Raw genomic sequence first — 22,271 nt, 5'->3', positions numbered from 1 at the left:
AATACATCCCGAGTCCATATGGTTTGGCTCCATATGTTCAGACAACATGTGGACCTGTTCGGACATGTTGTCTTCTGGCTCCTTGATGCATGCCTGCTGTCCGGACCACTCGATCGACTATCTTTAGTGTTCGAGCGGCTTGACTCCAAGGTGATAATTAGCAGCACAACAGTGGTTGTTCAGACAATCGCTCCACCTGTCTGGATAGCTGCTCCAGATAGCATGTCCATGCAGTTTCAGAATCACCAATTAGACTATCACTCAAGTGGTTTTTTGATACGGACACACGTTGGCATTAAATGTGAATATGAACTCAACACAAGAGTTTGTTTGACTTGCACTCGTTATCCATTTCAACATATTCTCCTGCAGGAAATATGGCTCGAGTGGGCATGGAAATATGGAATTCCAAGGCTTGCTGGTCCCATACTTTTACTTTACACTGTGTTTAGTTGATAATAGTAACTCTCAACTTTATAGACAATTCAATGCATTGACTAAACAATTCTGTTTTCTTTTTTTTTTTTTGAGAAAAACAAGTCAGAATTACAGATAGTGTGGCGCCGTATAGCTCGTGGCATTGACTCTGAGCAGAGGAGGGGGGGGGGGAGGACTGGCCCACGATTGTCGAAAATTTCCATTTAGCACCATAATTAGAATAAATTTTCAGTTTCCTCCCCAACATTTTTTTGGGACCTCGATATGAGATGGATCCCAAGAGGGTTGTGTGGAGAGTTGCATTGACCAGGTTTTCAGCCAATTAATGGTCATTAATTAATTTGATTACTTCAATTATTGATATTTGAAGGTTAAAATAAAGGTTGTATTTCATGAAATGTTATTAAGAAGATAATGATGCTAATTATCCAGCCATTTTAATTTGCAACAAAATCATAAACTAAAATTAAATGAGGGTGATTGAAGAAGAATATGAGAAATATCTGTGCATTTGGGTATAATGACTCGAGTTTAAACCTATATTTAATGCCTAAATTTTGAAACTCAAAAGACCAAATTTATATGGTATCGATAAAAAAAAAAAAACAATATGTGTTGATGTTGAGTGTCACCTTCAAGGAATCATTAATTGATATTTTTTTTGCCGTAGCCAACTAAGTAATTGTTATTTGAGAAAAAAAATTCAATTTCATGATGTCATAGGCATAAGAATAATTGAGAAGTGGAATATACTAATAAAAAAGTCAAATTAATGTAATTTAAGGTAAACGTAAATATCATCCAAGAGGAATTAAAACATTAAATAATCAACTAATTGTAGACATGCATGTGCTTGACCAAGCCAACTATAATTCACAAAAGCAAACCTAATCGGCCACGCATGCGCTGAGATTTATACTTATTGAAAGCAATATCCTTGTGGGTTGATATGGCCACATATTGAATTTTGGTATAACTTACTTTTTCGTCAGTTGAAAAACTTCTGTGCGTGCGGGTTACATGACTTGAGTTTAGGCCCATATCGAATGTTTAAAGAATAAATTTATATGATATCTGTTAAGAAAGAAAGAAGAAAAATGTGTGATATTTGGGTGGCTTACATACGTAGTTTCTTGCAGTGAGAGGGACATGCATGCAAAATGGATGATATTTAGTCGAGATGCTGATGTAGAGAAGGAAAGTTCTCAAAATTGTTTTCCAATTGTGCAAGCAAGTAGAATTAAAGTCCTATTTTCTATAAAATGACGTTTGCATGATGCATAAATAATAGTTTCGTCATATATATAACGGTTTGAAAAGAAAATAATATAAAAAAATAAACATATTATATATATATATATATATATGTATGTATGTATGCATGCATTGAATAAGAGGAACTTGCTTCTTATTTAGTTGGATTAGCATTATGCCAATATACTAAAAAAGTCAACACATTGACTTTGACTTGGGAGAAGCTGCCAACTGTTGATTAATAATGTATGTTAGATTAATATCCAATTTGATCCATAATTGATTAATTAAATCTTCTTTAATCCATGACGGATCAAGAGCTACAGTCAATTACCTTATTCAATACGTATGTAGATTGGACTAGTATGCAAGAGAATTCAGAGTATGCATTTGGTAGTATGTGTGTGTATATATATAGTTAACATTCAAATTTCAAAGAAAATGATGTAAAAAATATTATAAACCCAATATAATAAATAAAAATCAATATTGGTTCAACAAATTTAATGAATATGTCTTAATTAAAACAATATTCTCTCTTCTTTAATCCATAACGGATCGAGAGCTACTGTTGTCAATTGGCTTATTCAATACGTATGAACATTGGACTAGTATGCAAGAAAAATCAAGGTATGCATTTGGTAGTATGTGTGTATATATAGTTTTTTTTTAAATAAAGTCATAGACCTTATTGTATTCATATACCCAAATAAATTAGGTAAGAAAAATTGAGGCTCATAGACATTCGAGCCACCATAAAGATGGATTACGACCAAGAGAATTAAAAAAACACAAAACCAGTCATCGCCGGATACCCCCAATCGTCATTGTATTATTCAATAACTGTGTATATATATAGTTAACATTCAAAGAAAATGATGTAAAAGTTTTATATATCCAATATAATAATCAAAAATAAATATTGGTACAACAAATTTATTGAACATGTCTTAATTAAACATAGCATTGCATAGATGAGCTAGTCAACAAGGACTAAGAATGAAGAAAAATAAACTATGGTAGACAATATATATGGAAACCATTTCGCTGATAGTCTAATATTGGTGAGTCTCTCTGGAACAAAACCGTATGAACTCAAAACTTCCTGAATTCAATTCTCATTAGGAGTAATATTATTGTGGCCATGAGTTAGGCTTTGGCAGGAAATTTTTGTGCACGTAGGCGTAACGGCTCGAGTTTAGGCCCTATATAAGATATTCAAATGGTAAACTTATATGGTGTCGTTCTTGGTTACCAAAGTATATATATATGTTCATGAATATGGTGAAGTTAATTGATTGGGATTTTAATTTTCTTAATAATTAATATTTTGAAATTAAGTAGGAAGGATGGTGAGGGCAAGTAACCTTCACTATCTTAGCTTACCAAGTATATAATGCAAAGCATTACACCTCACATTTCATGTGATTTTTTTCAATATATACAAGAAGATCGATTCACACGTAAATTATTATATTATTCTTGTTGATCATGAATGAGATAGTCATCTAATAAGCTTTTAATTAATTATCTAATCGAAACAATTAATAATACTATTTGTCTTGATGATTATCTGTTGCCATATCACTTTGACTTATCAAATCGTATATGAATGATACCTTATACTATAATTATAATATACTCCCTATGTATAATTAAATTAATTAATTCAAATAATATAATTAATTAAATGTTAATGATTCACATATGACAGCAATTAACATGATTAATTATTGTCATTTTAGGTTTTACTTGCCATCTTCTGTTTCTTAATTAGGTCGATCCCTTTATTTTAGGGTGAAACATACATTGAACACCCATTGGAAGATAACGTTGTATCAATCTTTAATATTGATCACTCTCTCATGTCATGGAAAACCAAGAGATTAGAGTCGGTTACATGGATTTATGAGAATATCAAATGGAATATTAGACGTGTATTCATTTCTGCCATTCTTTTTATTTAGGATCAACTTTCATCAACTCCTATTGATTTCTTACTACTTCAAGTCATGTATTTTCAGGGTTTTCTCTTCGTTTCCTACTCTAACTCGTACAAATTCTCACGATTCTCTTCACTGTCACACCACTATCTCTATGTTGTAGATGCTCATATCATCTTAAACAATTTTCTTATAACTTATCGTTAATTAGTGTTACTCCTACCTTAGATCTAATAATCTCATTTCTTATCATACCTTATGTCGTGTGGCCACACATTTAACGAAACATTCGCATTTCTACTACATGTATTTTTTTAGATATGTTATTTTTTTAATAGCCAACACTCAGAACCATATATTATCGCAAGTTGTATAGTCGGCCTATAGAATTTCTACATTATGCAAAAGAAAAATAAACTTTTGACTGGAAAGCAACATATATGTGCGTTAGTGTGTATATATATATATGTATATATTAGCTTCTAGATCATATAATACATCAATCTCATGACTTATAACAAATTTGTTTGCCCCTTTTGAACACAAGGAAAGCTATAAGAAAGACTTTTGTGTGAATTAGCCACTGTATGTAATAAAGTTTGTACTTGCAATAATTATTTTATTAGTGATTAATATTAGAGGGCGGTTAAATACAAAATTAATCGTTGAAAGAATATAAAGGGAAGGAAAAAAAAACCACTAACCTTCTTAATCGATTGTGTTTGAGATAATTAAGGTTATCGTAATAGTTTGTGAATGTTGTTGATGTTGGTAATTCTAAGACAAGGAAACTCATTTTCCTTGTCTTAGGGTTGTATTTAACATCAAATATCCTTATTAAAATAATGTGTTTTTTAGTCCGTTTGTAAAAGAGTATTGTTGTCCAAAAGTTATAAAAAAAATTATGATGGTATATTTAACAAAAATAACAATATATTTATTTATAATGTTTATTAATCATAATATCAATCAAATCCTTCCAATTCCAATTAATAGAGGATCCGATTGAATCATTTTGAAATACAATCTACATAAATATTTCATTACAAATCATATGACTTTCTTAGGGATAAGATCGTGGTTGCACAATTTTCCAAAAGTTAATTTTTTTAATCAATTTTCCAAAATCCTGCATCCTTTTTGTCCTAATTTGTCTTTGTCCTAAGTCAACTATTTATGTCATGTTTGAATATATATTTTGTATCCTCTATTAGTCTCTTAGTCACACTCCACACGTAAAGCGCACACATTCACACCCAATTGTGTATATATACATTCACTACCAAGCCATACCCGCCATTAATATTATCCTTGTAACCTCCATAACAAACATAAAGAGGTAGTGTGTCACTACAATTATTTTTAAAAAAAATGGTGGTAGCCGCAGTTGGTGGCAGAGGAGGTGGTGGTCTTGGAATTTCAGACATGAAGAGCCTAGCCGTCCAAGTCATCACCGGGAGGTGGTTCATGGTGTTTGCATCATTTCTAATCATGGCGGCCGCCGGTGCAACATACATGTTCGGCCTCTATTCCGAAGACATCAAAGATGCGCTCGGGTACGACCAAACCACGCTCAATTTGCTCAGCTTCTTCAAGGATTTAGGGGCGAACGTTGGCGTTTTGGCCGGCCTAATCAACGAGGTCACGCCACCTTACGTGGTACTATCAGTAGGAGCAGTACTGAATTTCTTCGGCTACTTCATGATATGGCTTGCCGTGACCAAAAAGATGTCCACACAAGTATGGCTAATGTGTTTGTATATATGTATTGGTGCTAATTCACAAGCATTTGCCAACACCGGATCGCTTGTGACTTGTGTGAAGAATTTCCCAGAGAGTAGAGGGGCTGTGCTTGGGATTTTGAAGGGGTATGTGGGACTAAGTGGTGCTATTATTACTCAATTGTACCATGCTTTCTATGGGAATGATTCAAAGGCCTTGATTCTGCTAATTGGGTGGCTACCGGCGGCGATTTCGTTCGCGTTTCTCCGGACGATTCGGATTATGACGGTGATTAGGCGGCCTAATGAGCTCAAGGTGTTCTATAATTTCCTTTATATCTCATTAGGCCTTGCTGGGTTCCTTATGATTATCATTATAGTGCAAAAGCAAAGTGATTTTAGTAGGGCCGAGTATGGTGGGAGTGCAGGTATGGTACTTTTCATGCTCTTCTTACCATTACTTGTTGTTGGAATTGAAGAGTACAAGACTTGGTTGGCCAAGAGAGAGGCCTTGAAGAATCCTACACCAGTCCAAGTCATAACCCAAGAACCCATCTCTTCATCACCGCCACCACAGCAAGAACTAGCACCACCCATTTCAGTCGATCAAAATACCGGAAACGACGACGTTTCATGCTGGAAAACAGCTTTCGAGCCACCAAATAGAGGGGAGGATTACACAATTCTTCAAGCACTATTCAGTGTTGATATGCTGGTCCTCTTTGTGGCAACAATTTGTGGTGTTGGTGGAACATTAACGGCAATTGACAATTTGGGACAGATTGGGACTTCACTAGGATACCCAAAGAAGAGCACAAGTACTTTTGTGTCACTAGTGAGTATATGGAATTATCTCGGCCGGGTTGTGGCGGGTTTCGGCTCCGAATACTTTCTAACCAAGTACAAATTCCCCCGCACCCTGATGCTCACTATAGTCTTGATTACGGCATGCGCCGGCCATCTCCTCATCGCGTTTAATGTCCCTAACGGACTCTATGTGGCGTCTGTGATCATTGGCTTCTCCTTCGGTGCACAGTGGCCTTTGCTTTTCGCCATAATCTCGGAACTTTTTGGGCTCAAGTATTACTCAACATTGTACAATTTCGGGTCCGTCGCAAGCCCTATTGGACTATATGTTCTCAATGTGAGAGTGACTGGACATTTGTACGATAAAGAAGCATCAAAACAAATGGCAGCATTGGGAATCCAGAGAAAGCATGGGGAGGCATTGAATTGCATCGGCTCGGATTGTTTTAGGTTGTCATTCCTTATAATCACGGCTGCGACATTTTTTGGAACGCTCGTTTCGTTAATTTTGGTGTTTAGAACTCGAAAATTTTACAAGAGCGACATCTACAAAAAGTTTCGAGAAGCAACAGCGAATGCCGCGGAGGCGGAAATGACTATCACCCCTACCGCCACCACCACCAATGGCAAACAAGCAGTGGAAGGTAAAGGAGGTTAGGGTTGTTTTGGACAATAATATTAGAAAATGAAAGGATTTATAATGAATATATATATGATAGCTTGTTATGTAGGGATCTTGTGCTTGTAGCTTTTTGATCTTTTTGTGTTTATGTTAAATGGCACATTACACTACATGTTATGATATAAAAGGGAAAAAAAAGAAAAAAGAAAAAAAGAAGAAGATTTTATTACAATTTTGGCAATGTTGCTTTCAATGAAGAAGAAGTCTGTCCATTTCTTTATTGCAGGCCCTTTTGATTTAGTGTTCATTATTGTTGGTTCCCACATGATATATCTAGAAGGGAAGGAAATTAATTGCAATTCAACCCCACTTGTGCAACAAGTAGATTTTGGTATGTGGACTAGAGAATGAGTACAGTATATATGCAATTAATTGGACAGCTAGCCTAACAAGTTGGACTCAGTAATGAGTAATGACAATAATGTCACAACTAACTAGTCAATGCAAATCCAAGTTGATGGAATTTATTTTTTTTTTAAATAATATACGTGAGTGTACAGTGCAATTAATGGTTTATTGCTTTGTCTGTGTTGACCAAAAGTTTTACCAATACTCAGTCTCAGTAATAATGTATTGTGAGAAAATCATGGTTTCCCCAATAATGCATGCTTTGCAGAGATGTATACCGGGCTGGGTTTCTAGTTATCGGTCTTAATTGGGACTGACCAGTGACCAGGTGTTTTTAAAGAAGTCATGGACCTGTTAAGAGTTACCGAGTTACGAACTCATTTCTTAGCCCAATGTACATCCCTAAATTTATTACTTTGTTCCCTTGAAATTCAAACATGCTATTTTACTTGACAGCCCAATGGGCCGTTGAAGTTCTTTGGATTGAGGCATTGTAACTGACTTGTAGTGGTTTTTTGGGCCCAAATGTAGCTGTTTCTCAGATATTAAATCAGGAAGGTCCAGCCGATTACATTATTGGGCTTCCTTGATCCAGAATTAAGCGTAGTTAGCTGTTAGCACATCTGGGATCAAGCCAGGTGGGCTGGGTTTTTCTTTAAGACCAAAAGATCATTGGGCCTTGGAGCTGTTCAGTTCTGGGTGGAATACTTGTAGGTCCAGCCCAAGATCTGTTCGGCTTATTGGTAGTTCAGTAATCCGGTCCAGCTCATTAGTAGTCCTATCACCTATGGCTATCATATTAAAGGCAACTCTCGAGTATTCTAGTGGAACCAATATGAATAAAAGAAAGTGAATTTTTTTTTTTATGAATAATAATATTTTACATTAACTATTTTTAAGTGCGAGACTATTTAAAACCTCAACATGCAACAAGTTACCTCACATTGAATATATCGAGTGAGTTCATTCATCACTATAACAAATAGGAACAGACTCAATGTCGACTCCTGCTATAAACCCCAAAACTGTAATCATATCTCCGTTTAGATGTCTCTCCGTTTGCTTTCCAATGTTTGTTTGTCATTAGTGGCGACCATTTCTGCCTCCGCTACCTTTGCCATCTCCCGAAACCTTTTGTAGATGTCGCTCTTATAAAATTTCCAAGACCTAAACACCAAAATTAGAGAAATGAGCGTTCCGAATAATGTTGTGGCTGTGATTATAAAAAAGGACAGCCTAAAACATTCAGAGCCGGTGCAATTCAACTCCTCCCCATGCTTTCTCTGGATTCCCAATGCTGCCATTTGCTTCAATGCCTCTTTATCATACAAATGTCCGGTCACTTTCACGTTGAGCAAATACAGACCTATAGGGCTTGATACTGACCCGAAATTGTACAATGTTGAGTAGTACTTGAGTCCAAAAATTTCTGAAATTATGGCGAAAAGCAAAGGCCACTGTGCGCCGAAGGAGAAGCCGATGATCACTGACGCCACATAGAGGCCGTTAGGGACATTAAACGCGATGAGGAGGTGGCCGGCACAGGCAGTAATCAAGACCATAGTGAGCATCAGGGGACGGGGGAATTTGTACTTGATTAGAAAGTATTCGGAGACGAAACCTGCCACGACTCGACCAAGATAATTCCATATACTCACTAGTGATACAAAAGTACTTGTGCTCTTCTTTGGGTACCCTAGTGATGCCCCAATCTGTCCCAAATTGTCAATTGCCGTCAATGTTCCACCAACACCACAAATTGTTGCCACAAAGAGGATCAGCATATCAACACTGAATAGTGCTTGAAGAATTGTGTAATCCTCCCCTCTATTTGGTGGCTTGAACACAGTTTTCCAGCACGAAACGTCGTCGTTTCCGGTATGTTGATCGGCTGAAATGGGTGGTGCTAGTTCTTTTTGTGGTGGTGGTGGTGAAGTGGTGGGTTCTTGGGTTATGACTTGGACTTGTGTAGGATTCTTCAAGGCTTCTCTCTTGATCAACCAAGTCTTATACTCTTCAATTACAACAACAAGTAGTGGTAAGAAGAGCAAGGACAGTACCATAGCAGCACTCCCACCATACTCAACCCTACTAAAATCAGTTTGCTTTTGCACTATAATTATAACCATAAGGAACCCAGCAAGGCCTAACGAGATATAAAGGAATTTATAGAACACCTTGAGCTCATTAGGCTGCCTAATTACCTTCATAATCCGAATCGTCCGGAGGAAAGCGAACGAAATCGCCGCTGGAAGCCACCCAATTAGCAGAATCAAAGCCTTTGAATCATTCCCATAGAAAGCATGGTACAATTGAGTAATAATAGCACCACTTAGTCCAGCATACCCCTTCAAAATCCCCAGCACAACGCCTCTACTTTCTGGGAAATTCTTCACACAAGTCACAAGCGATCCGGTGTTGGCAAATGCTTGTGAATTAGCACCAATACATATGTACAAACACATTAGCCACACTTGTGTGGACATCTTCTTTGTCACGGCAAGCCATATCATGAAGTAGCCGAAGAAATTCAATATCGCTCCCATGGATAGTACCACATAAGGAGGCGTGACCTCGTTGATTAGGCCGGACAAAACACCGACGTTTGCCCCTAAATCCTTGAAGAAGCTGAGCAAATTGAGCGTGGTTTGATCGTACCCGAGCGTGGCTTTGATGTCGCCGGAATAGAGGCCGAACATGTATGTTGCCCCCGCGGCCGCCATGATTAGAAATGATGCAAACACCGTGAACCACCTTCCAACGACGACTTGGATGGTTAGGCTCTTCATATCTGAAATTCCAAGACCACCACCTCCTTCGCCACCAACTACGGCAACCACCATTTTTTTTAATTGCAGCGACTATACTTCTTTAGGTTTTGTTTATGGAGGTTACAATGATATTGGGGGCATGGTTAAGTAGTTGGTTTTGAATGTGTGCATAAAGTGAGGAGTGTGACTTATTGGAAAGAAAAAGATGGATTAGGACAAGAAGGATGGAAAAAGAATCACTTTTGGAAAATAGTACGACCACTTTCTTATCCATTAAGAAATTCATGTGATATGGTCTGAATTCTGAAATATTTGTGGAGAATGTATCTCAAAATGAGTCAATGGTCCTCTATTATTGGAAGGATTTGATTGATGATATTATGATTATATTAATCATATTAATTTGCCTGATCAAATGTAATGAGTAATTTCTTAGTTTGATATGATTTTATTCTTTTTTTTTACAAAATAAATGATAAAATATAGTATATGTTGGGGTTTTTTTTTTATTAATATATATGCAAATAGAAAATGATCGAAACTGACTTTTCTACATACATGCATCACTAATAACATAAGTTCCTTGTTAATGAGTATCTTAAGGGTAGTGGTTAAAGATCACCACGACATGTCATGTGTTAACATACTCTCACTTAATTTTTTTAACTTAAAAAGTCATATTCCATTAAAGTTTTTTTTGACTCTAAAATCACCTTATCATTTCCCTTTGATATTTTTTATTTTTTATTTTGTCGATTTGTGTGTGGAATTTTGGGCTAATACTCTCTGTAGGATTGATGGGAGGGCCTTTGCAAAATGCACAGTACTAAATTTTTTTAACACTTTTGGAAAAAATCATAAATCTATTATTTAGAATAACGAAACTAATGGTATATTTTGATCCCTTGAAATTGAAACAAGCTATATTACTTGACAACTCAATAGGCCGTTGAAGTTGTTTGTTTTTGGGAGCTTTAGTCACACCTCAATATTTACTAAATACACCCATTGTTAAGTGTAACACATGAAAACTCTAAACTTTTATAAATACACCAAAAGTATATAAAATGTAAGACATTTTACAAATGCACCCCATAATCAGATATGTCGTCTCCGGCCATATCGTCGTCTATTGGAGTCATTCTTGAGTTGAAGTTTGCTGGAAACGTGAAACTCCGGCTTGTAGTTATCCCAGAGTTGATATTCGAGATCAAATTGTCCAAAAAAGCCTTGTTTGAGATCAAACTCGGGTTGTCAATTTCCGACAACGTCGAAAACGCATTGCCACTAGGAGTCCAAAGGTGGTGTCGGTTTCCTCCAACAGTGGTCAAATTGTCTAGATCGGACGACTTTTCTAGCAATGACCATAGACTTTTGAATGCGATTTCGGCGGTTATGGTGGATGAAACTCATCGGGGGTTGGTTGAGTTTAGTTTGTGGTGGCTTGAGTTTCAATTTGGTGGTAGTTGTTACCGGATTGGTGCTTGGACGGCTATGACACCATGGCCGGCAATGAGTGCTCGTGAGAAAGAATAAAGAGATGGTGAGGGGGTGGGGTATATAGAGTATATGTCTTAAAAGATAAAGTTAAAGCAAAGTCAATAAAATCGTGGTATACTTAATAAACTTTGGGGTGTGATTAGAACTCCCATTTGTTTTTTTTTTGGTGCAGTACTCTTACACTGGGTGGTCAAGTAGTGGATTATTTGGGCCCAAATGTAGCCGTTTGATGTTTCTCAGAGTCAGAGATTGAATCATCAGGAAGGTCACAGCTAAAAGAGTCATTTGTCCAGTATTCAATTATAGTAGTCCAGCCCATTACATTATTAAGCCTCCTTGATGCCGGCCCTTGGGCACTAAGTGGCCTGGGTCAGTTGCCTATGGGCCGTTTTGGACTGGGCCGGGCCAGTCCAAACACATACACATGACATCTCATTCCAATCAACCAAACATTAATTAGCGTTTCCGTTTATGTTCTTGTTCCGGTTTCTATAAACACCACAAACCAAACATTACCATATTTGCAAAAAGATAAAATTGTACTGAAGAGGAGGGTAATTACGTCAATTCGAAGGCAAAATGACGGAATTGGAGCACGAAAACACGAAACGTCGAGGACATGTTGGTAAAACTGCAAAAGTCTCCACCTTGGGTCTTGAATATCTGTCACTCTCCAACACTCGCACACTCTTCAAGCGCCTGGCCTCTCTCTCGCTCTGTACCCATTCTATGCGATTCCTGCGAAACCCTCGCGTTGAGACCTGAAAATGTCGTACAAAGGGAAGGAGATCGCCGGAAAACCTCCAGCCGGTGGAAAGCGGAAGCGAGGCGGTGGCGACAGCGACAAGTGGGGCGGTCGGAGTAAGAAAGACCGTGGGGTTCTCCGGTTTTTCGAAGATGATGTTGAGGTCGACGATTATGAGGACAGCGACGACAGTGACATCGATAACTGTATGTTTCCCTGTTTCGCTTATGCGATTGCCGCTTTTCTGCGTTTTTTAGTGGTTCCGTGTTTGCACTGGAGCTTTTCTGTTGAGGATCGAGGGATATTCTGTGGTTTAGTGACATTTAGGGATTTTCCTTTGAAATGTGGGTACTCAAGAGGTTCTAATCTGGATTTTGTGAAACCCTGGTTTTGAGGGCAAATGATGTTTTTTTTCGGGTTCTAATCGCTGTATGTTAAATTTTGTGTGTGTGTGTTTTTTTGTTGCGATTGTGAGGGATTTCTTTTTGTGTGTCATTATCTTGTTGGATGATTTGGGTGTGCCGTCATGGTTGATAATCTTGGTTCATTTCGTGTATTCTTCTAACTATTTCGTTGAACATGTGTATATTTTGTTGCATGCATGCCTATTGACTGTGATTGTACATGAGGCATTAAGGTTAGATGAAGTGTTCTTACTGGCTAAAACACCAATTGTTCCCTGAAGCACTAAACTATGATTGTCAATATCGTGGGAACGTGCGGCAACTTTGTCTTAACATTGATGAAATCTAGAATTATGACTTGCGTGGTAGCCTTGCTTGGTTTTTGTTGCCATTATATATTTCATACTGCTTGTAAGAGCCAGTAGGCTTGCAGATTTGGCTACGGATATAGTTATATTTACTTTTTTTGTTGCATTTGATCAACAAAACTTAGATTTTTTCCTTTATTGTTGGTTTCCCTGTATGAATGTCCGACAGTTTTCCTGGAAGAAGAATTAGATTTGGAGCAAAAAGTCAATAATGAACCAGGAAAAAGCTATGTACTTCCATTTCTTCCCAAAGAAGAGCAGTTGGAGGAAGAATTTGATGAGAAGTTGGAAGAACATTACAGGGATGGTTCTGGGTTGGTTTCATATGCTGGAGAAAATTATGAATCCAAGCGATCCTTTGGTGGGAATTCTCTTGTGCCTTGTGCAAAGGATCCAACTATCTGGAAGGTCAAATGCACGGTATGCTATAGTTAGTGCATTATTTGAAATCCTTTCATATAAATGTGGATTGGCTCTCCATTGGACATTGCTGTCTTTACTCCTTTCATGTTTATCTAATTTCTTGGCTGTAGGTTGGACGTGAGAGGCATTCGGCTTTCTGCCTCATGCAGAAGTTTGTTGACTTGAAGTCACTGGGTACCAAGTTGCAGATCGTTTCTGCATTTTCCATAGAGCATATTAAAGGTTTTATCTATATTGAAGCTGACAAGCATGGTGATATTGTTGAGGTAGTTTTATTGTTAAATGTTGGAGATTGTATATATTCTGTTTTTGCCTCGCCTTCAGTTGTGTCATTGGCATTAGTAAAACTTTTATTAGTTGATCATTTTTTTATCCTAGGCATGCAAAGGGCTTTGTGGTATATATGCTACTCGAGTGGCACCAGTGGCACTAAATGAAGTATCGCATTTGCTATCTGTCCGAAGTAGATCCACTGAAATTTCTGAGGGGATGTGGGCCCGTGTAAAGAATGGTAAATATAAGGGGGATTTGGCTCAGGTTAGTGTTCTTTGGGCTGCGTTTTAGCTAATGTTTAATTGTTGTTGTGTACACTTTATCTTAAAATTTCGTCACTATGGTAACTTGGTCTCTGTAGGTTGTGGCTGTGAACAATGAACGCAAGAGAGCTACAGTGAAGCTAATACCTAGAGTTGATCTACAAGCAATGGCTCAAAAATTTGTATTAATCTTTCCTCACTATACAAGTTCCCTTTTCTTGCTATGCATGCCTCAAAAAGTTAGCCATACTTTTTTTTTTTTTGGTGTGGGGGTGGGTAGATTGTAAGGAAATCTATTGAAAGAACAGAGCCAGTAGGTCTGGCGCATTGGTAGTAGAACCCATGGAAGAAAAAAGGATGGGCGGACTCTTTGGACAAGCTCAGCAAAATGGCTCGAGTTTAAAATTTCGTAGCTAAATGACCTGGATTACTGCTGTGATGCTTTTCACGTGATGTTAATAACCACGAGCACTTAATATGATTATTGTGCTCATAAATCCTTATTTTGTGTCAGTAGCCAAGAAATGCATAAAATGTTATATATATCATTTCAATGTGGACACTCAGGTTAGATATTGATTTTTTGCCTTAGCTTTTGCCATGTTTTGGGTATATAATGTATGAATACTTGATAGTAGTTGTTAGAAACTGATCATCGTATAAGCTGTTCAAGTTTTAGTCTACTATTTCAACAGGGATGTTGGTATTGTGTGTAGTGTGTACGTTTGTGTGTGAGAGGGCGGGAAGGAGCGGATGGGACAGCGTAGACCATGCAAATCTTTGCCTTTATGTTGTAGAAGCACTGGATAACTTCAGTAATTAATATTGTTCATGGTGGGATTGTGCTTCTGTTTCTTAAAAAAATTCATTTGTCTGCATGTGCATGCTTGAGAGAGGGGGAGGGAGAGATTACATTTATTCGGCTTTCTAAGTTATCTTGACACTGGATTACATCATTCGTGGCATAATGTTACACATTGTGGCACTCATGAGTGCTCCTCTAATGAAATTCCTCGTTTGCTTTTGAAGAAGTTGTTATATATGATGGAAGTTAAACTCTTTTGAATTCTTGGTTTTAATGGCATCTAATTCTTTACTTGCATTTTGAACCCCAAGCTATATATTCTCTTCTACATTTTGTGAAGAAAATTTCCCTTATGGAGTCGCTTATTTTACAATTTCAGGGTGGGGGACTTGCTGTTAAAAGAGGTGTCACTCCAGCACCAAGATTGATCAGCTCTAGTGAACTTGAGTAATGTGACTGCTCTTGTTTCTTTATCTAATTTTTGTTTTTCAATGCAACTAATATTTCGTTGCCGTGTTTACTTGTATAGGGAGTTCCGCCCGCTCATTCAATATAGGCGTGACCGAGATACTGGCAAGCATTTCGAGATTCTGGATGGTCTTATGCTCAAGGATGGCTATTTATATAAGAGAGTATCTATCGACTCTTTGAGCTTCTGGGGGGTTATGGCTTCAGAAGAGGAACTCTTGAAGTTTAGGAATCCTGAGAACAATGAATCTCAAGATATGGAATGGCTTACCCAGCTTTATGGTGACCGCAAGAGAAAAAAGATTTTAGGAAGTGATAAAGGGCTTGAGAAAGGAGAGGGCTCCTCAGGTGCTGATGTGGTGGATGACTCTGAACTCCATAGCCTTGTGTGTTTTGGGTAATTCCAGTGCTAAGTTTTGTTGCACTCATTAGTTGTGAATCTGTGATCTTATATAAATTGCATTATATATTAATTTGCTTTGCTTTATTGTATTTTTCCCATGCAGCCGCAAAGAGTTTGGTCTTATCATAGGCAAAGAGAAAGACGATCATTACAAGGTACAGAATTTTGTTCTGTGTGCCCCAGCTGAGAAAAAAAAGAGAGAGAATTCAATCGTTTAGGGTGTTAATTTACCTGGTATTCAATTTTCCAGATCCTGACAGAGGGAAAAGAAGGTCCGGTTGTAGTGCCTGTTGAACAGCGCATGATAAAGAAAGGGCCCTCTGATATGAAATTTACAGCTTTAGATCAGCACGCGAAGGCTATATCAGTTGGTGATAAAGTTAGGGTCTTGGAAGGCCCACTTAAGGTTTGAACCTAGTAACTCTTGAAAGGTTGAAACTACAATGTTTTGACCTATGACACTCACCTCTTACGCTTTGCAGGATAGAGAAGGAATAGTCAAGCAAATCTACAGAGGAACAATCTTTATGCAAGATGAGACTGAGACCGAAAATGGTGGTTATATCTGTGCTAGGTCTCAAATTTGTGAGAAAGTCAAGTTTTCTTTTGATGCAAGCAAGGAAAAGGTTATAATAGTAGCCCTGCTCTCTCTTTACCTGTTGGGGGTTTGGGAATAATTACCTGGTTGCTAATGTTTATTGAAATGACATGCTTCTCAATCAGGGTTGTGAATCTGGAAACCTGGGTGTTGAAGATTTTTCTTCGTCCCCCAAGTCATCTTTGTCACCAAAAAAACCATGGCAAGAAAGGGAAAGCAATCCCAACTGTATGTCTGATATTGCTTAATGATGTTTTTGTTTCTTTTGGTATACTGGGTGAGGATAACTCCTGATGTGTTATTGTACCAATTGCAGTTAATCAAGGGGATAAAGATGGTATGTTTTCAATTGGTCAAACTGTGAGAATCCGCATAGGTCCTTTAAAGGGGTACCTCTGCCGTGTTTTAGCTATGCGGCGGTCTGATGTTACAGTGAAGCTTGATTCTCAGCAGAAAATTCTTACAGGTATCGGCTTAAATGTTTTTTTTTTTTTTTAAATTCTGGTGGATGCTGTTGTCATTTCATTTTCTAACTTGTTGATTTATGTGCAGTAAAATGTGAAAATCTGTCTGAGATTCGAGGGAAAACATCTGCATTTTCATTGAGGTACATGTTGTGTTGCAAGGCGTTCTTGACTTCTTGTGAACATTTACTTCTCTTTTTGTTTACGATGATGTTAAAATTGTTCTCCTGACATGCTTTCTTCCTGTTAAAGTGAGGATGCAGGGTCCAGTTCTTTTAAACCATTTGATCAGCTTGGAACTGAAGGAAGCTCTGGAGGTGAATTTAATTTTTCTTGGTGATAGTCATCTTTCAGACAATGGATATTCTTGATATTAATTATATTATATACAATTGTTTGCGTGAGAGGCTGGTCTATGCATGACATTGTTCTCTTACTCAGTCTTGTATGGAACAAGTTTCCTATTATATTACATTGTACTCTTGCTTCTAATTAGTGCTGTGCTTTCTGCATAGCTTCCTTCATTCATTCATATGTTTGACTAATGGAAATTTTACTTGGTGGTCTCCCTTATTTGGAAGATTGGATGGGAGGAGCTGGAACTTCAGCAGGTGGTGATGGGTGGAATGCTGGAGGGCAGTCTACTGAAAGGTAAAGTAGCACTTTCTATCTTTTCTTCCTGCATGGAACTTCTACTCTATATTTACTTGTCCTTTTGTATTTTGACTTTGTTATTTAGATTGTGGGCTGCAGTTTTAAATTGGAAATGATTGTTTTGGTTTGTCGAACAGTTGGTGCTATTTGTGCTTAGTAGTTTTGGGTAGTTCATCCACATGCTTAAGTTTTAGTGGAGCGTCACCGGTTAAGGCGGTCAAGCTCCTCACGCCGCTGCCTAAGGGAACGTGTTGTAGTCCCCACCCTCCTTGAACAACCAAAAAATGATGGTTAAGTTTTAGATAAACAGAAAGTCATCGTAGCCAAGAATTTTGTTATTCTTGTCTATCAGTCTATGTCAACTGCTCATGTCTGGTAACAAAATATTAAATTGTTCTTTGGACCTAATTCTTGAAACTTACTCCTATATTTTGCATATCCTTTTGACGTTGCGAAACTAATTGGTGAAACCTATTGGATTATGCTTGAATATGTCTTATGTGAATTACTCATTATATTATTACGATATTAATGCTTTACCTTTTTAATTGGATTCGTGGATTTGTGAGTTGAGTTTTATGTTTTTAATTATTCTTTGAAACTAAATTTATTTCGTGAAACATTGGTACTGATCTTTTTCGTTAAATAGTGATTTGGGACAAGAGAATTTGTGGCCTAGTGGTGGAGTTGCAAGAGTGTAACATAGAGGTCACTAACTTGACCCCTGGAAATAGCCTCCCAACATCATAAAGGTTTGCATACATCTTGCCTGGGCCCACTATTGGAGCCTTGTGCATGGGTGTTGTTTACCTTACCCATTGATTTGGGGGCTGCAATTTTATTTGCTATGATTAATTGTACTTACGTATGGGTTCTACCAGATCTACTTAGTTTAATCATAGCTTTGCTTGCTCAATATATGTTTTTTCCCCTGTAATCTGATATGACTACCACTTATTTCAGGAGCCCTTGGCCTAGCTTTCCAGCCACAGGCCTCCAGGTAATCCTGAATTTCCTTTAAGCATCTCTTATGCTCATATGAACATGCATGTGGACATATAGATACTTGAATGATGGAATTGTTGAATGTTGACCCATAATATTTTATAATTGCAGAAATCTCTGGAAACTGATTCTGCAAATCCATCTGTTTCAGCAAATAATGATCCAGAAAAAGGTATAAACAGTAAATCCTTTTGAATATATGTGTGATGTGAGAACATTTGCCCTAATATATATTTACATATAAGTATTTGCAGAGGTTGATGATACCAGTTGGGGAAAGAAAGTGACTCAAAATTTGAATTCGCCTTGGGGTGCCACAGTTGCTAATGATAAAGCTGTTGCTAATGAGGCTGGGGCTTGGGGAACTACAGCTAGAGTTGGATCCGGCTCTGGTTCATCTGATGGCTGGGATAAAGTAACAGTGTCTGTTGGAGGTATTTCAGGCTCTTCAAAAGATGCTGTAGACAAGTGGGATCAGTCATATCTTAAAACTGAGAACTCTGGTGCTGGTGTTGCTTCCTCTTGGGGGAAAGGTGCTACTGGTAATGATAGTGCTTCAAAAATATCTGAGGAACCATGGGGCAAAGGGAAAACTGTTGCTGGAAACCCGACAGACAGCTGGAATGGTGCACCTACGGGTAAGACTGGACATGATTCTTGGAGTAACAGTAAGGATATGGTTGAAGCAGGATCATGGGGGAAGAATAATAGCCCCAGTATGGCTGAGGACTCTTCAAAGAAAGAGGTTTCTGGGTGGGGTCAGCCTAAATCTTGGGACAAAGGGAAAGACGTAGTTAAAGGTGATGAATCCATCTGGGGCAAACCTGCAGACACCCAAAAGGAGATAGAGGGGGGAATTCTTGAAAATCCTTCGGGCAAAGCTGTTTCGACTGGAACCTGGGGTAATGCAGCTGGGACGTGGGGCCAGCCAGAAGCCAAAGCTACTGATGAAGCAAGTGGTTGGGGAAAGGCTGAGAATTGGGGTGACAAGAAGAATTCTAATGAAGATGTTGGTTGGACTAACAATGCATCTAATGACCGAAATCACTCTGATAAATGGAGTAAGCCAAAATCCGCTGTTGTTGATGGGGGATCATCATGGAGTAAACAAGGTGATGAATCTTCTTGGAGTAAAAGAGACGGAGGGTCTTCATGGGGTAGTCAAGCTGCTGTAAATACTGGAGATGAGTCCAAGAAAGGTGATTGGACCTCATCTGGGGGTGCACAACAGGAATCAGGCTGGTCCAAGAAAAGCAGTTGGAATGCCGGATCTGGTGGTGCAAATGAGGAATCTGGTTGGGCTAAGAAGAGCAGTTGGAACAATGACTCTGGTGATGCTGGCCAGGATTCTGTGCTTGGTAGGTTTGAAGGCCAATCAGATGCTTCTGGTGACCGACCAGGTGGTGGAAGATGGGGAGGAGGTTTCGCAGGGAGAGATGGCTCAGATAGAGGGGGTTTTAGAGGTAGAGGGGACAGTGGTGGATTTAGAGGTAGAGGGGACAGAGGTGGATTTAGAGGAAGGGGTGGGGGTTTCAGAGGTTCAGACAGTGGGGGATTTAGAGGTAGAGGGGACACAGGAGGATATAGAGGTAGGGGCGGGTCAGGAAGAGGGGGTGAAGGGTCTTCGTGGAGTAAACAGGATGGAGGGCCTTCATGGGGTAGACAACCGGAAAATAAGGAAGGTGAGTCTGGCGGTGTTAACCAGGAATCTGGTTGGGCCAAGAAGAGCAGTTGGAACAATGAATCTGGTGATACTGACCAGGATAGAATTGACGGGCAATCAGAGGCTTTTGGTGACCGGCCACGTGGTGGGAGATGGGGTGGAGGTTTCAGAGGTTCTGACAGGGGGGGATTTAGAGGTAGAGGGGACACAGAAGGATATAGAGGTAGGGGTGGATCAGGAAGAGGAGGTGAAGGGTCTTGGAGCAAACAAGATGGAGGGTCTTCATGGGGTAGACAACCGGAAAATAAGGAAGGCGAGTCTGGCCCTGTGAACCAGGATTCTGGTTGGGCCAAGAATAGCAGTTGGAATTCTGGATCTGGTGGTGCAAACGTGGAATCTGGTTGGGCCAAGAATAGCAGTTGGAACTCTGGATCTGGTGATGCAAACCAGGAATCTGGTTGGGCCAAGAAGAGCAGTTGGAACAATGAATCAGGTGATGCAGGCCAGGATTCTGTGCTTGGTAGAAGTGAAAGCCAATCAGGGGCTTTTGGTGACCGGCCAGGTGGTGGGAGTTGGGGTGGGGGTTTTGGAGGGAGAGGTGGCTCAGACAGAGGAGGTTTTAGAGGCCAAGGGGATAGAGGAGGATATAGAGGTAGGGGTTCGTCAGGCAGAGGAGGTTATGGTGGTCAAGGTAGATTTGATGGAGGTGGAAATGATGGGAACCAAGGAGGTGATGATAAAGGCACATGGAAGAGTTGGAATTCTGGAAGTGGTGGTGCTGACAATCGGGGCGGTGGTTGGAATAGTAATGATTCTGAATGGAAAAAGCCAGCGAGGCCAAGCATTACTAATGATCATACTGGTGGATGGAACAAAGGAACTGGTTCTGTCAACGAAGCTGGTGGAAACGAAGGTGGTGGCTTGAGCGGCCAACAGAAAAGGTGGAATTCTGGTAACAGTGAGAGCAGCAATGAAGCTGGTGGCTGGAATAAGCAAGGATCAGGTTGGAACGGAGGAAAATGTCCGGAAAATAGTGGCAGAGCGGAAGATCAATCTAAAATTTGGAATCAGTCTAGTTCTGCGGGGCAAGCATCTGGTTGGAGTCGGCCAAAAGAGGCAAAAGAAGGAAGTAGTGGAGATGGACAAGCACCGGATTCATCGAGTAAACCAGCAACAAGCTCATGGGGTGGCAATACCAGCAATGAAGCTGGTGGCTGGAATAAGCAAGGATCAGGTTGGAACGGAGGAAAAGGTCCGGAAAATATTGGCAGAGCTGAAGATCAATCTAAAGTTTGGAATCAGTCTAGTTCTGTGGGGCAAGCATCTGGTTGGAATCAGCCGAAAGAGGCAAAAGAAGGAAGTAGTGGAGATGGACAAGCACCGGATTCAGCAAGTAAACCAGCAACAAGCTCATGGGGTGGCAAAGGAGGGTGGTAATGGTTCGTTGAGTTATGATTCCCGCTTTCTGTATGTATGGATCTCTTCTCTGTCTGTCTAGTTAACCTTTTAAAGTGCAAATCTTTTAGGTTTTAATAATGTGTATCCCATAACCTAAACTCTTACGTTTGCAACTGTGGTGACAGGATTATCTATGTTCCTTTAAGGGGAAAGTGGCAGTTTAAATTTTCTTATTTGTAGTGAGACAAAAGATGTTTTAATTCTTGGAAAGCAACTTCATTTATCCTATTCCTTGATCTGGTGGGTTTCTGCTCTCTGATAACTGCAAGCCATCTTCTTGATATTCTTGACATATTCTTTGCTGATTTATGAGATCTGTGAGTATATATTAAAATGGTTTATTGTCCATGCAATGCTCCTGAGACCTGATATGTTGAATTGAAGAAAATGCTTTACACTAGTGAGAAGCCAACTGCTTGAGGATTCGAAAGCTTTGAACAAATGAAACATTGGCTCTTTTGTCCTCATTATATTTGCACACCTGGAAGTACTTTTAGGGTTCTAATTCATCTCTTTGGGTGTGCTCGACTGTTTTGTGTGCAATACTCTTGTAAACTGAGGCCTTCTGCTATTATTCCGTAATTTTTCTACTTGCTTTTGAGTTTGCTGCGTTAAAAATGGAAGTTAGATTTTGAAGCTGTAGTTTTCATGGACTTTGTCAACCATGGATGGAACACAAGGGTCTTACGAAGGGTGAGCCTTTTGGGCTTTTTTTATTTCCCTTTTTAATTAAAGGGCTTAGACCCATAGTACCTTTCGTTTTTAGCATAGATTTGGGTACACGGGCCCGTTGGACCAACCCGGCCCACTATA

General features: G+C 39.0%; 3 protein-coding genes across 4 annotated transcripts; 2 read left to right on the top strand and 1 right to left on the bottom strand.

Annotated features, from left to right (window-relative positions):
* Positions 1-4,905: 4,905 nt before the first annotated feature.
* On the top strand, positions 4,906-7,065 carry LOC119981297 (protein NUCLEAR FUSION DEFECTIVE 4-like). Its single transcript, XM_038824357.1, has one exon. The coding sequence runs from the start codon at positions 5,007-5,009 to the stop codon at positions 6,819-6,821; it is 1,815 nt and encodes a 604-aa protein (XP_038680285.1). The 5' UTR covers positions 4,906-5,006; the 3' UTR covers positions 6,822-7,065.
* Positions 7,066-8,058: 993 nt separating this feature from the next.
* LOC119980280 (protein NUCLEAR FUSION DEFECTIVE 4-like) lies at positions 8,059-10,135 on the bottom strand. The gene has a single exon (XM_038822918.1). It carries the CDS (start codon positions 10,034-10,036, stop codon positions 8,237-8,239), a length of 1,800 nt encoding a protein of 599 aa, XP_038678846.1. The 5' UTR covers positions 10,037-10,135; the 3' UTR covers positions 8,059-8,236.
* Positions 10,136-12,139: 2,004 nt separating this feature from the next.
* Positions 12,140-21,720, top strand: LOC119980279 (protein RNA-directed DNA methylation 3). Of its 2 annotated transcripts, none has more exons than XM_038822917.1 (18): positions 12,140-12,415; positions 13,151-13,401; positions 13,515-13,670; positions 13,783-13,941; positions 14,039-14,122; positions 15,125-15,192; positions 15,275-15,610; positions 15,720-15,771; positions 15,867-16,022; positions 16,099-16,242; positions 16,340-16,442; positions 16,531-16,680; positions 16,767-16,821; positions 16,931-16,995; positions 17,260-17,329; positions 18,296-18,332; positions 18,449-18,509; positions 18,592-21,720. In XM_038822917.1, exons 1-18 carry the CDS (start codon positions 12,232-12,234, stop codon positions 21,435-21,437), a joined length of 4,977 nt encoding a protein of 1,658 aa, XP_038678845.1. In that variant the 5' UTR covers positions 12,140-12,231; the 3' UTR covers positions 21,438-21,720. The 2 variants fall into 2 exon arrangements, with proteins under 2 accessions (XP_038678845.1, XP_038678844.1); XM_038822916.1 differs by having other exon boundaries at positions 18,583-21,720.
* Positions 21,721-22,271: the final 551 nt, after the last annotated feature.

The sequence above is a fragment of the Tripterygium wilfordii genome, chromosome 16 (assembly GCF_013401445.1).
Source record: "Tripterygium wilfordii isolate XIE 37 chromosome 16, ASM1340144v1, whole genome shotgun sequence".
NCBI classification, from domain to species: domain Eukaryota; kingdom Viridiplantae; phylum Streptophyta; class Magnoliopsida; order Celastrales; family Celastraceae; genus Tripterygium; species Tripterygium wilfordii.
This window is presented reverse-complemented; position numbering and strand designations above follow the sequence as displayed.